Here is a 14,486-nt window from a genome sequence, read left to right on the forward strand (position 1 = left end):
GCAGTGAGCTCAGAAGTATAAGTGCACATCAGGTAAGAGACAGAACCCTTCCAGTTATTTGAGAGGAAGTGCAATATAAAAAATTGTAAGCTAGGTAACCACAAGGGCAAAAGAACTCTCAGATGTGCTGGTGGTAGCACCTGGGTGAAGGGACAGAAGAAGGGACCAAGACACCTCTGGGAGAAACAAAGAGAGGAGCGAAAGCCAGGCATGGGGGCACAGGCCTGTAATGCAGCACTCTGAGGGACTGAGGCAGGAGGATCACAAGTTTGAGCCCAGTCCAGTCAATTTAGTGACTTAGCAAGACTCTGTCTTAAAATAAAAAATAAAAACTGTAGGTCTAGGGATGTGGGTCCGTGCAAAGTGTGCTGGAATTCCATCCCCAGTACTGCAGAAGCAAGGAAGGAAAGAAGGAAGAAAGGAAGGCAGGGCAGGGAAGAGAGAAGAAGGAAAGGAAGGAAGCAAGCAAGCAAGAAAGAAAGAGAAGGGGAGAGGAAGAAGAGGGGCTGAGCTGCGGTTGGGGACTCAGAAGGTGGCGCTATCCAGCGGTGCGGAGTCTCCAGGGCCTGGGACAAGGCTGGCACCACAGAGTCGGGAAGACACGGCTGAACCGGCTCATGCTGCAGGAAGGAACTCAGCGGCCAGGAGGAAGCCGGTGTGCTGCTTACGGAAACAAGACAGGGTCACAGAGGAAAGTCTCCTTCCTGCAGACTGCAACAGACAGGATCATGCCTTGCAGTCTCCCTCCGGAGCTGCCTCTGGGGGGAAGCCACCAGGGAGCCCTCAAGGCATAAATGCACTGCAGAGCGGGGGGCAGCACCGCAAGAAAAGAGTGTCCGGTGTCAGGCTGGAGCTGGGTTGAGAGATCGCTTCAGAATGGACTCAGATGCTCAGCATGGCCTCTGCAAAGTGGCTTGGTACCAAGCCGGTCTGATGCCCCCAAAGCCCTACCAACAGAACTTTGGGCTAAAAGAAGCGAGGAGTCACCATGGGCCCTTCTAATGGAGCCCCCGTGAAAGGATAGAGTTTGGGCGTTGTGATACACACAAGCAGGAACTGGGCTGGATATTTCACCAAATCTTACCGGTGAGGTCATCTTTGTAGGAAAATGAGTGAATGTCATTATGTATAACTGTTTTCATAAGAATGCCTGGCTTTATTCTTACTAAAATCAGTAGGGAACAAATGGTTCTAGATTTTCTATTGGCACCCAAAGTCGAGTTGCTCCAACAAAGGCCACCCTGAGGTAGCACCCCTCTCGGCCCTATGGGACACGAGAGGACGACCCGAAGACACAGGGAGCTGCGTCAGCTGAGTACATGAAATGACTCCTAAAGCAACAGACTCACAGTTCTTTTCCCGAGGCAGAGGAATCTTGTCATCAGAAAACACACAGCCTAGAACTTTAGCTAAGAAGTTGACAGTAGGAGAGGATTTACAGCAATTATAGTAAGATCCCCTGACTGCCTTTCTCTGGGTTTGTTTACAAAACAGAATCTGAATTTTTCTGTGTTTCAGTTTAAAACTATGAATCCTCATAGGAGGCTCCAGAGTTCTAACAAATCCAGTTCCCACCTCATATTTCCTATTGTCCTTCACCTCTTCTCCCACCATTCGCCCGCATATCTGGTCTGGACCAGCTCCCTCTGGAGGCTCACACATCCCACCTGGGTAAACACAGAGACACCCCCTGCCCCTTGCACCCTACTGCCCTGTACTGTGCTGCCCAAGGACTCAAAAGACTGACCTGTAAGATATGTTTCTCAACTTCTTTGTTGTCAGTGTTCATGTATAACCACCTCTCAGAAACACATGGAAGGAATGTAATATTTGTCCGATTATAACTAGACAACCTGGGAAGAAAGTTCAGTGTAAACAGTAAAGGACTCTTACTCTTGATTTGGGGAATGCTGCTCCATTTTTCCTGATTAGCATGCATTATGGCGAAACCTACCTGATGTTCTCATTCTCATGTACTGAACAACTTCCTCCTCAGTCCAGTTTGTGGTTCAAGAATAAATGAGTATGCCCAATAATCTTAGTGAGGGAGGACATATAAGCTGAAATGGTTTGGTTTGAAATACTTTGTTAAGAGAGAAGATTTTAGGAATAATTTCAGAAAGATCAAAGGTACTAAGCAATATGAGAAGAAAAAGAAAGAAACTTGAAGTCGTCTGGATTGTGGGGGGACTCTTTTGATAATGTGGCAGTGAAGGGATAATACGGATTCACTTGATCTTATCCTTCCCTAACTCCTTTAAATGCTTTGAAAAGCCAGATGTTCCAAGGTTGGCCAGGGAGCAGGAGTCTCCAGCCTCTTTTGCAAGAGTATTGGGGGTTTATAGGAAGGCTGTGATCTCTTTGCCGGGTTGATAGGGGCCCACTCTCTACAGGTGGTCTACTGGGGGTCATTTGAATGTGGAGCTGTTTATCTCTGTAGGCATATTAACAGGTCTAAGGCTCAAATGTTTTCTATTTCAACATAGTTGCTCTATGATCTTTCCTGCTACCTTTTTTAGAGTTGAACTTGCAGAGTATAGTACTGCTGTTGCTTGTGTCACATAAATAACACCATAGCAGTGATTAGGATTTCTTGGATATTCAGGTCCTAACTTCTCTACTTCTGGTGTGATTCATTCAAGGCCTCAGTCTCCTCTCTTGGAGAACTGGGATGATTAGAACAGAGCCAGAGGTTGTACAGGTTCAGGGAATTCATTGTATGGTAAATGCTCAAGGAATGTTGACTATCACTTCCATCAGCTGAGCTCTGCTTATGTGTTACCACTTTGTATGAAACATTTTATTTTATTCTATTTTATTTTCAGGGCTGGGGCTGGAACCCAGGGCCTCATGCATGTTAAACAAATGCTACACCACTGAGCTACATTCTCAGTCCTTCTACCATTTTGGATGAACAGAGCTATCTTTTTACTCTTTAACCATCTCCATCTCTTAATTTTTTCTGTATAACCAGAGCTGCCTATGCTATTGTTAACTCACTGGAAATTAAAACGGTGTTTTAATTTTTTTGTGTTTTGCTTTGCTTGACACACAAACACTACCACTTTCCCTAATGTGCTTCTTATTGTTGGATAATGTTCTTGGGTTTCTAATGTTATATTGAAAGCCTGTGGAAGTGTAAGAGCTAGAATGTAAACTCTAAGAGGGCCTTGCTTGTGCTAGGTACTCAGTAAGTATTGGTTAAGAGACACACAGTGGAACTTGGTCCACACCATCCCCCTGAGATAGGGCATGGGTTTCCAAGGGGAAAGAAGATTCATTGTGTCCATGAAGATGAGTCTGGGTCTGTCAACTACAGAACATCCCCTGGACCTAGAGCTATGTCTCAGCGAGTGCATCTGGGTGAACCAAAGAGAGCATCATGCCCCCTCCTGGTGGAGCCAAAAGCCCTGTGGGAAGTAAGAAAGCACCCATAGTATGGATGTAAGTAGGAGCCAAGAAGCAAGTGAGCCAGGCAAGAGGCCAGGAAAGTTCTACCAGCTCTTTGGGGCCACAACAGAAGGCATTATTGAATGGTCTAAGACCTCTATTTTGGACCGCCTGTTTAAGGCCATCTGTATTTTTTCTGAAATTATTTCCTTATTGCTCATCTGTAGCTCAACTCGGCTAAGGAGAACCAAGTGAGAGCTTCGGGGCTGACCTTTGAAGGGAGTCTGGTGAGAAGGGGTGCGGGAGAAGGCAGGGGGAGCCTCTCCCCACCTGGAGACTCATTCCAGACCTTTTCCCTGCCAAATCCTTGAGCCATGTTTGCACAACAAAGGCTGTTCCCTTATGATTCTCCTGGACCAGAAAATAGCCATGGGGAGGACTTCTTCCAGGCATGAGAGGAGACCTAGCAGAATAACCCTTCCTCCAGCATAACCAGGAAGATACAAATTGCACAAAATACTTGAAACCCGTCATTTCACATGTTGGGTAACATGGAGCACAGATCCCTGGGACAAGGGGAACAGCAAGGGGAGTTCTACCTCAGCCTTGGTTTTCTGTCTGACTACAGCCCAGAGGGAGGCCCAGAGTCCAACAATTTTGCTAAGGTGAGAGGCAAAGACTAGCAATAACGGAGATCAAGTGACCTTGAGCTGCAGAATTTCTCAGCACCTGAGGGACAGGAACGACAAAGAGCAAGGTGCAGAAAGGTACACAGACGTTCGCTTGGGTCTTCGGCTCACTCTTCACATACATGCCTCGTCTACCAGAAATAGTTGTGTTTAATGATGACATGTAGGCTGCAAAGCGAGGCATCGGGCACTGGAGACAAAGACAGTCAGCAGTCAGCATACCTTCCAGGCAGCAGAGAGCGTGGAAGGGAGGGGCTGCTGCCCTTCTCTCTGGAGACCATTTATAGAACCAGAATCACCGTAAGTGTGCGTGTGTGTGTGTGTGTGTGTGTGTGTGTGTGTGTGTGTGCATGTGCCAGCATTTTGAGGAGAAAAAAAAAACGTATTTCCTTTGTAGAGTTCCAGAAAATCTACTTTGCTGTTTCTAGGGTGTTAGGTGTTTCCAGAGGTGCCACCTACAAGCCTGTGGCCACGGCTAGGCAATGCCTGGGTCTTCCCAACACACTACTTGCAATTCCTGCTTCCGATTCAGTGATGGGCCCAGTAAACTCACAGACTCAGAACTCACTCCACACCACCTTCTCATGTGGGAGTGGGCCTCCAGAGGAAAGCGTGCCCGTAAGTGAGAACTCTGGAGATGGCAGGAAATGGGCAGGAGTGCATTTCTTCTCTGAATTCAAAAGCATTTCTCTCATGGCAGCAACCTTGGGTATTTTGTTTCTTGGGACCCATTTCCTTTGGTTAGCAAATGATGTTTGAGCCATCACATTCTGCTGTGTTGGGTGGGTCTCCCAGAAGTTCATGTGTTGGAAGCTTAAGTCTTCAATGTGCAGGGACGTGTTTGGGTCACGCCGGGTGTTCTTATGAATGGATTAACACCTTTCTCCCATGAGTTCTGCACCTCACAGGACTCTTTGACAGACTGTGAGACAGCTGGTTATAAAGCAAGCCCACCCCTTGTTTTCTGTCTCCTTTGCCTTTGCCAGCGGGAGTCTCTTAACAGACAGAGCTGCCATCTTGCACTTCTCAGCCTCCACAACTGGGAGCTAAAATAAACCTCTTTTCTTTAAACATTTCCTAGTCTCAGATTTCCTGTTATAGCAACAGGAGGCAGAATAAGGTCTGTCATCCCAGCACTCTTGGAACCTGAGGCAGGAGGATTTTGAGTTGAAACCTAACCTGGGCAAGCTAGCAACATAGGAGACCCTATCTCAAAATTTAAAAAATAGATTTTAAGTGGGGAGAGCTGGGGACATAGTTCAATGTGAAGACCCTGGATTCAAATCCCACTACTACCAAAGAAAGAAACAAACAAAAAAACAAGATAACACACTAAGACATGTACTATCATGGTCTTGGTCTAAAGTGTGTTGATTGTCCTGTGGAAGAATTAAGATGACTTTTCATAAAAGCTCACCAATCCCCACTGAAATATGACCAGACCACCCAGTTCCATCAGCCCTGTGCACACACCCTGAGCTTTCTTTTGTTTGTTTGTTTGTTTGTTTTTTGTTTTCTTCTGGTACCAGGAATTGAACTTATGACCTTGTGCTTGCCAGGCAGGCGCTGTGCCGCTGAGCTAAATCGCCAGCCCACCCTGAGCTTTCATGAGAAAAACCATGATGGAACACTTGTTAGTGACACGTTTTTTTCACTTTATTGAAATTCTTTTTTACAAAAGATCTGGTGTACTTAGGCCAGGCCTAATTCCTCTAGTCCCTGAAATACAGGTCCATGGTCATTTCCATGTCCTCTTAGATAGGTATGTAAACTAGTCGACTTTTATTTTAAAGGTTCAAACATTTAACATTTCAACATTGTTTTAATTTGACATAAACAAGACTTGAGTTTTCCTAAATGAAAAGACCAAGTAAGGAAATCGTATGATTTTTCATGGGTAGCGTAACTAGGTTCTTTACTAGAACCAAGTTGGTGATTTTTAAAGTGACATTTTCCCACCATTAGTAATGATCTAACACAAATTTTGCAAGTGCTGAGCTATGTAGTAAAGAGTGCTATGTTTATATATACATACATATATTGGCTCTGAAAGAAAATGCATGAGTACATGCGCATTATGTAAACATAGCGGTGGGTCAGAAGGAGTCTCTGATCATTAGGACATTAGTCACAAGCGTATTGTAAGCAAAGAATGACCGAGAGCACATATGGGCTTGGTTGTCAGCCAGGGCCTTTGCTGGACCTGTGACTGTAGGAGCGCAGGTCCCACTTTGTCCGGGCAGAATGACGCTCACCTGTATCTGAGGCCTGACTGTGAATTTGTTTCTCCCAAAGCGAGGTGTGTTTGTATCCACTCGTTATATGGGGCTGTCCCAGGTCTAAGACTCGTACAGTTCAACCGCTCTTCACGTAAACAGCAGAGTACGATCTCCCTGACACTCAGTGGGGCTGCAGTTGCAAACTTGCAGAGGCCCGTGGCCCTTCCTTCTCCTTGGAGGTTACAGGGACTCCTGACTTCTGTCACGCCTGTAAGATCCTTCAGAATCTGTGTTTCCCCTGACCACAGGATCACACTTGAAGGGTCCTGGAAGATGCAATGTCACCTTCAACAGCTCTGAGACACCGCCACCTTGCTGTTAACCCCGAGTGCCCAATGGCTAAGCGATGGACTCAGGTTGACATGGACGGCCCCTATGTTACCCTCCAGATCAGCTCTCCTCCTGCACAGATGGTTAACCTGGGGGCCCGTCGTGTCTGATCTTGCATCACACAGCACAGGGTTTGCCATATGCAGCTTTCTAACCACCTATGTCCCTGGCCTAAGATAAGGTCTGGCCAAGACATGCTAAGGTGCAGGTGGGACCTTGGTTCAGTCATTCTTGATCTTCTGACTTGGAAGCCAGGTGGAAGGGCCAATTGAGCACTACCTGGAGGTAGGTTCTTACCCAGACTGATGTACCTTGTACCAATGTGGCAAAGTGGATAAATGAATTTAGCACCCAAGATACTATTAGCACACCACTGTAGTCATTCAATAAATGCCGGGTTCCCTCCCCTTCTCCCTTGCTGGGTTTCTGCAGGAATTTTGCATTTCCCTCTTGCTCCTCCAGCTGGTTTTGCTTTTTTTTTCTGTGTCACCTCCACAAATTAAGGTACAGTGTGTAGAGGCAGAATAAAGAGGGGAGACCAGGACACCCAAGATTGCCACTTGCTGGGGAGGTGGGTGTTGAAACTCTTGGCCTAACTGAGGTTTGGGAATTATCTCATGAATAAATGATCCATAATTCGTCCCATCTCCACAGCTGCCTCTGTCTCTGAGATCTTCTGGACATTCATCTGTAACCAAGAGACTGAAGAGAACATGGATTCTGAGGCCCTAGGAATGATGGTCAGAAGGCTGAGCCAACTGGTGGTCCCACTGGCCAGGGCTCTTCACTTGGAAGCCCCGGCAGAAGGAGAGACAGGCAGTAGATCCCGTAGAGCACTTTGGAGCAGATGTCTGAAAGGAGAGTGACAACAGGCCACCACAGTCCTGGCATAGGGCTATGGGGACTGGGGGTGTTGGATTGGGCAGAGCAGAGGCATGGCCAGGGTAGCCCCAAGTGATGCCCCCCTCCAAAAATGCAGGAAGGAGGCATGGAAGCAAGGCCCCGACCTCGGGTTATGCCCGATTTTAGTATCTATTGCATGTGACCCCAGCATCCTCAGCATGCCCACAGTTTGTCACCCCCCATTTGGAGAAACTGCAACGGAAGATGGTGTCCTCTGTACCCTTGCAGGCAACGTCATCCATCCAAATCCTCCCCGTGCCTGTGGAGACAGAACAGCGTGACTTCTTAGCAAAGAAGCAGGCAGGAGGCGAGAAGGAGGTGGGACTGTGTCTGCCCTTAACCAGGCTGGCCCTGGCTGTGCAAGCATTTGTCAGATCTGGTGGCTTCCATCTGCCACCTCCACCCCACCAAGAACTTGTGCTTGTTTCTAGGCTGTATTCCTTGCAGGCAGAATAACAATAAATGGTGGTGAGGCTATTCATCTCTCCTAGGTCCCAAGCATCTTACACCTACGAGCTTCTTGAGTCCTCACCATGGTGCTTTGAGGTAGGTCTTAATAAACCCATTTTATAGATGGGAAAACCATGGCTCCAAGAGCTGTGACAACTGATACAAGGTGACTCAGCTTATAAGTGGCAGAGTCTGGCCTCAGACTCAAGTCTCGCTGCTCCCAGGCTCACACCTTGTAAGATACACTGCATAGCTCTTGTGACATGGTGTCTCAAAGCCTTCGCTGATAAAGAGTGAGGCAGGGCCCAATCAAAGGTAAAAGGTAAGACAGACCCAGGATTTCCTAGTGTTCCAGACGCAAGTGCATCTGTGTCAACATCACTTCCAATCTTGTGATCCCGTTCTATGAACCCAAACAGTGGTTCTGGAACGACAAGTGATCCCAGAATTTAACACTGTGACATGACAAATATTAAAGGATATGCAAGGGCATCCGTAAACCACAAGTAGTTAGGTCAGTCTACAGATACAAGGTCTCTGAGATGATCTGTTGGTAACTCTACCTACACCCAGTCCCGCTCACTTCACTCTTAATTGGACTGACCTGCTGTTCTGAAGGTGCCCATGCATGGAGGCCTCCCATTTATGGTTCTCCCAGGATTCCACCTGAGCCATGAACAGCATAAACATGGGATAGCTGGGGCAGCTGGGCCTCCATGAGTGATTGGGAGGTCTTGTTTGGGCTTGGGCGTGGTGGGGCGGCAGGGAGTGGGATCCCTTGCTCCCATGATTAACTGGCAGGAACCAGTGGGCTCTCTGGGCTGATAGCTATGCTAAATCAAGATGGCAGAGCCCATTCAGGAGCCTTCTGGAAGGACAACTGGGCTTCAGGGCTCCCATGGAAACTGCAGCTCTGCTGCTCAAAGTGAGATCCTGGACACAGAGGTTGCATCATCAGGAGCTTGTTGGAAACAGATCTCCGAGTCCTGCCCAGCCCGGACAGAGGCAAGATCCGCATTTTAACAAAGGTGCTGATCCTGGCAGCTTGAGAAGCACTGGCATAGGGGCAGGAGAAGGGCGCTGCTGTGGGGCATGCTCCAACCAAAGCTTTAGCACCATCTGGGGTAACCATTTCCATTGTCAGACTGGGATGGGCATCCCAGGTATGAGATTCTCAGTGTTAAAATTTACTAGGTCCTGTGTGAATCGGGATAACTGGTCACCCCAGCAACTCATTTGTTAGATCTGTGGCCAAAAAGCACAGGGTTAAGGGTCATAAAGCGGGTTCCAACATTACTGGCCATGTCACCTGAGCAAGTCATTGAGATAACAGCTCTTGTATTGGAAAGCGTTTTGGAATTTGCCAAAGCCTACACATAAGGAGCTTGGGAACCAGTATTGTACCTGGACCTCACACTGTGTCCTCCTCCTCTTGTTTCCCAGCAGCTTGACAATTTCTACCTCTTCCTTAGTAGAACTGACTATTAAAACCTTCGACTCTATTACTCACTCTTGGGCTACCAGGTAAAATCCTTCTGTAAAGAATGTCAAGGGGCCATGTAAACCCCGGTGCTGCTGACTATTTTTGTTCTGTAGGGATCTTCAGCATCTGCTGTCAGAGGATTGCCGTGAAATGATCTGGGGACAGGACGGGGAGGACCCTGTCTTTGCAGAGCCTCTCCTGGCCTGGAGAGCTGGAGCTGTTACACAACAAGCTCCTGCAGTCCAGCAGTAATGCGCAGATTAAACATCTCCGGGAAAACGTATCAGTCTACAAATTACCCAGCAAAAGGCTGAGGGCCCCAGAGCTCTGTGGGATTAGTCACACCCAAAGCAAATAAAGAAGCAAATAAAGGAGACTAACAAATAAAGAACAGGCCCAGGGTTACCGGGACTAAATGTGCATTTAGAATCTCAAAGCTCCAAGCTCTCGCTGGAGCTTAGCCAGGGAATTCTGGCTCATGTCCACGTGTGGAAAGCACAATAAAACGGGAACAGGGTCGTTAAATGAGCAGCCCTGAGTATCTCAGTTCTGACAACCGTGTGGGGCCTCCCTGGAGGGTGAGGGAAGGAGCAACCATCTCTTCCTCGCCCCACTGCCAAAGCCAGCACTCTGCAGATATCTGGGTGCCAATCCTCACCTCAGGTTTAGAATGACAAGGATTCCTCAAGGTGCAGTCCCAGGGCCTGAGAGTCACCATCACACACCTGGGAATTGTTAGGAATGTGCCAGGGGTTCATACGTGTGGTGCGGCGTAAGCTGGGTTTGCACCTCCACCCTGTTATCTCTGAGCTTGAGCTGCACAGTACAGTCCTGTTGGGTCAACACAGGGTGGAGGGGCTTCTACTCTCTGGAGAAAATGCAGCAACTGGGAAGGCGAGACCGGAGCTAGGGCCCAGGTGTTCTGACCCTCACAGCACCAGATGTGAAGGTGACAAATATCTGAGCATCTGAGGGCCTATTCTGTGCTCAGCACTATTTCTAGGTGTTTGGAATACATCAACAAACCAAAAAAGACAGAACAACAAAAGCAGAACATCTGCCTCATGGAGCTAGCGTGTGAGCTTTGGTATGTTTACCTACAGTAACGTGACTCACAGAAATAAGTCATACAGAATCGTACAGGTGTTCGCCTGAGCTCCACAGAGGTACACAGGACAGCTACTTAACGGATGGTGGAGAAAGAGAGAAAGGTGGAGGTGCCAGCAGATGAAGTGACTTGGGCATGGTCCTGTTAACTGTTATGGGGCAGAGTTCACTCAGTCTAGGCCTTGCTCCTTATCAGAGAACCACAGGCCACAGTTCACAGCATGTAATTTAAGTCAGGGGCGGCAAACTATGGGACAAATGTGTCCCAATGTCTGTTTGTGTAAATAAATTGGAATATGGCCCCACCTATTTGGTTACACATTGTCTATGGTTGTTCTCCTGTTATAACCACAGAGCTGAGTAGTCATGACAGTCCCTCATCCATTCCTCTCTTGCAATTTTCCCCTTCTCTGCTTCCCAGCCACCATGAACTAAGCAGCTTTGCTCCACCATACCCTTCCACCGTGATGTTCCTGCCTTAGAGCCAAAGGGCCATGAACTGAACCCACCAAAACTGTAAGCCAAATTAAGTCTCACCTTCTTTAAGGTTGTAGGTATTGGATATTGTGTCCCAGCAATGAGAAAGGTGACTAATGCAGAAAATTGGTACCACAGAAGTGGGGTCATTACTGTGACTATTTAACCAGAAGGTTTAGAAGCCTTTGGAACTGGTTTACTGGAAGTTTGGGAAGGTAGTAGAGTAGTCTTAGACATCTGTGTGCAGATGTTCATATTAGTGTGGGTGGAGGCTGCAAGAGGAAACCGAACGAGAATCTAACCCTCAAGGTGATGGTGTTAGGAGATGAGGCCTTCGGCAGGTGATTAGGTCATAAGGATGGACCCTTCATGATGGGATTGCTATCACTGGGGACACATCTATGAGCCAAGAAAGGGACCCTCACCATACACTGAACCTCCTGCTGCCTTGATCTTGGATTTCACAGGCTGCAGAAGGGTGAGAAATAAATTTCTTGTACTTATGTGCTACCCAGCCTCTGCTATTTTGTTATAGCAGCCTAAACAGATTATCACAGTAAGCACGCCATGGAATAAAGACTGTAACGGGCTGAACTGCATCCCTCCAAAACACTTATGTTGAAGTCCTAACTCCCAAAAGGACTCAGAATGTGACAGTATTTGGAGATGAGGTCTTTGAAAAGGTACTTAAGATAAATGAGGTCATTCGGATGAGCTCTAACTCATTACGGCTGACGTCCTTATAAGCAGTGGAGGTCAGGACATGGACACACACAGAAGACCATGTGGGGACACAGGCAGAAATGGCATCCACAGGCCAAGAAGAGAGGCCTCAGGAGAAGCCAACCTTGCCAGGACCTTGACTTTGGACTTCCCTTTGGCCTTTCCAGGGCTGTGAGGAAATCAATTCCTGCTGATTTTAAACTGCCTGGTCTATGGTATTACTGCAGCAGCGGTAGCAGAAGGACATAGAGTCAGCCAGAGAGACAGATACAATGGGGGAGTGGAGACTGGAGCCATCTTCCTCGCCACAGGAAATGTTTGCATGGTTAATGTCACCGTCTGGCTGGCTGGGGAGCATCCGGGTCCTCCCTCCCAGACTGCAGGACTGTCTGTGGGGAGACAGCACACGTACTTGAGCAAGTCAGAAGGAAAGCAGCCGCACGGCGAGGGCTTTGAAACCTCACCCTGCAAGGACAAGGTGGGCTATCTGGGGATGCCCAGCAGAGTGGGTAAGGGTCTGAATTCCCGAGATGCCTGTCTGGGCTGAACACGGGCCCTGCCATTTGCTAGCTGAGTGGCCTTGGGCAAGTTACTCAACTTCTGCGTTTCCTCATGTGGAAAAGAAGATGATCTGTGTCTGCTCAACAGTGCTGTAGGAATTAAATGAGATTTTGTAATGTGTTTAGAATATAGCCTGGAACACAGTGAGCACTGTCTGCATGGGAAGTAATAAAAGCATGGGGAGATAAGACCAAGCCTGGAAGAGGGACGGGTGATGTGCCTGAGGGACTCATTTTGTGCCTGTGAACCAGGATGGAGAATGAGGGCTGGTAGGGAAACTGACAGGAGACAAGATTTAGACGCAAGGAAAGGAACTGCTTGCCTGGGGGACAGTGATCTCCCATTGCTGGAAACACCCAGGCAGAGCCTGGCACCCTTGGTGACTCAGTCCAGGGGATGGAGGCTTTGAAGAAGAAGGCGGTCCCAGGATCTGCCACCCCCTCCTCAGGTCTGCTGCCTCGTGGGCCTCACCTTGCCCGAAGCGAGCTGTCCGGTACACTTCCCCCGCGCTGCGGAAGCCCAGCATGCGGCACACCACGTCCCCGTCCTTCTTGTCCCAGCCGTCGTCACACACGGTGCCCCAGCGCCGGTCATGGTACACCTCCACACGGCCCTCATGTGGGCCTGAGCCGTTCACCAGGCGGATCATCGGGACTTCCACGCCACCTGAAGGGACAGCCACTGCCAGTCACCACCTGGCTCTGGACACACCAGGGCCCCACCCGGGCAGCCTCTCTGAGGCTGTTCTACACGAGGTAGGAGGGACATGAGGCTGAGGCCACAGGTGAGGATGTGTCACTCCTGCCCTTTGTCAGCTTTCTTCCCCTCCAGACCCCCTTTTTTGTTTTGTTTTAGGTTTGTAGCAAAGGTGAGTGGAAGGTACAGAGCTTCCCCACAGTCCCCCCACTATCAGTCTCCCACCAGAGTGTGCGTGTGTTACAGCTGACGAACCCCACTGATGCATGATGGTCACCAGAGCTCATACTTCTCCTTGGGCTGGATGTATGCTGTAGGTTTGGACAAAGCCTAATGGCAGCATCCACCGTGACAGTGCTGTACGGAATAAGTTCACTGCCCTAAACACCCTGTGGGCTCCACCTGTACATCTCTGGCACCTCCAATCTCTGCAGCCATTGATTGTTCACTGTCTTCATAGTTGTTCCCCTTCCAGAACGTCATGCACTTGGAATCGCACAGTGGGTAGCCTTTTCACATTGTTTTCCTTCAGTTAGTATTACGGTCTAGATTTAAAATGTCCTTCTGGAGTCTCATGTGTGTGGAAGGTGACTGGATTATGGGGCATTATACTCACAAGTGGGTTCATCCACTAACGGGCTCATGGATGAATGTGCTGTAAGGAGGTGGGGCCTGGTTGGAGGTGGCCCTGGTAGAGTGTGGTCTAGAAGGGTCTATTCCTGCCCTCAGCTCCTCCCTTCCTCCTCTCTGCTTCCTGGCTGCCATGGGTTGAACAGCGGTCCTCTGCCACACCCTACCACCATGCTGTTTCTGCCTTGGAGCCAGTTGACTGCGGACTAAACCGTGAGCCAAAATAAACCTCTCTTCCTTTAAGGGTATTTTGTCCCAGGAACGGAAAAGTGACTAATCCAGTTAGCAATATGCATTTACATTTCCTCTGTGTCCCCTCATGGCAGGAGTCAGGGATCTGTACCTTTTCCAAATGTCCCAAATGATTCAACAGTAATTGATCTATAGATTAGCCTTCAAGGGTGACAGGATTAGGAGATCAGTAAGGTTCCTTCTAGTTCCAACTGTTCAGCAAGTCCAAGACCAGGGTCAAAATGATCCTTTTTTGTATCTGGGAGATGTAGGGTGGTGCTAGGGTAACTGTACTGTAGCACAGTGACAAGTGGGTGACACTATGTAGGAAAACATCTTTGTGAGCTGCCAGAGAAAACAACAAACTTATCCCACCAAACCTGATCAAATATCACTTCTCAAGCTGCTCTTCCTCTTCTCTCCTCTCTCCTCCCCTCCCCTTTCCTCCCTTCGTCCCTTCCCTCCCATTTTCCTTCCCTCCCCTCTTCCTTCCCTACTACACACTGTCTGGACAAGGAAACCCAGAACATTTTGCAC

General features: G+C 48.4%; 1 protein-coding gene across 1 annotated transcript in view; it reads right to left on the minus strand.

Annotated features, from left to right (window-relative positions):
* Positions 1 to 5,713: 5,713 nt before the first annotated feature.
* The window catches only part of Scara5 (scavenger receptor class A, member 5), a 100,124-nt gene continuing 91,351 nt past the window's right edge, over positions 5,714 to 14,486 (minus strand). The window contains exons 8-9 of the mRNA XM_005373759.2: positions 12,864 to 13,058; positions 5,714 to 7,850 (exon numbers count right to left, since the gene is read on the minus strand). Of these exons, the coding sequence (XP_005373816.1) occupies positions 7,714 to 7,850; positions 12,864 to 13,058 (332 nt within the window). The 3' untranslated portion in view covers positions 5,714 to 7,713. The remainder of the gene's footprint in view (positions 7,851 to 12,863; positions 13,059 to 14,486) is intronic.

This window comes from Chinchilla lanigera, unplaced genomic scaffold (assembly GCF_000276665.1).
Source record: "Chinchilla lanigera isolate Chin_1 unplaced genomic scaffold, ChiLan1.0 scaffold00002, whole genome shotgun sequence".
NCBI lineage: Eukaryota > Metazoa > Chordata > Mammalia > Rodentia > Chinchillidae > Chinchilla > Chinchilla lanigera.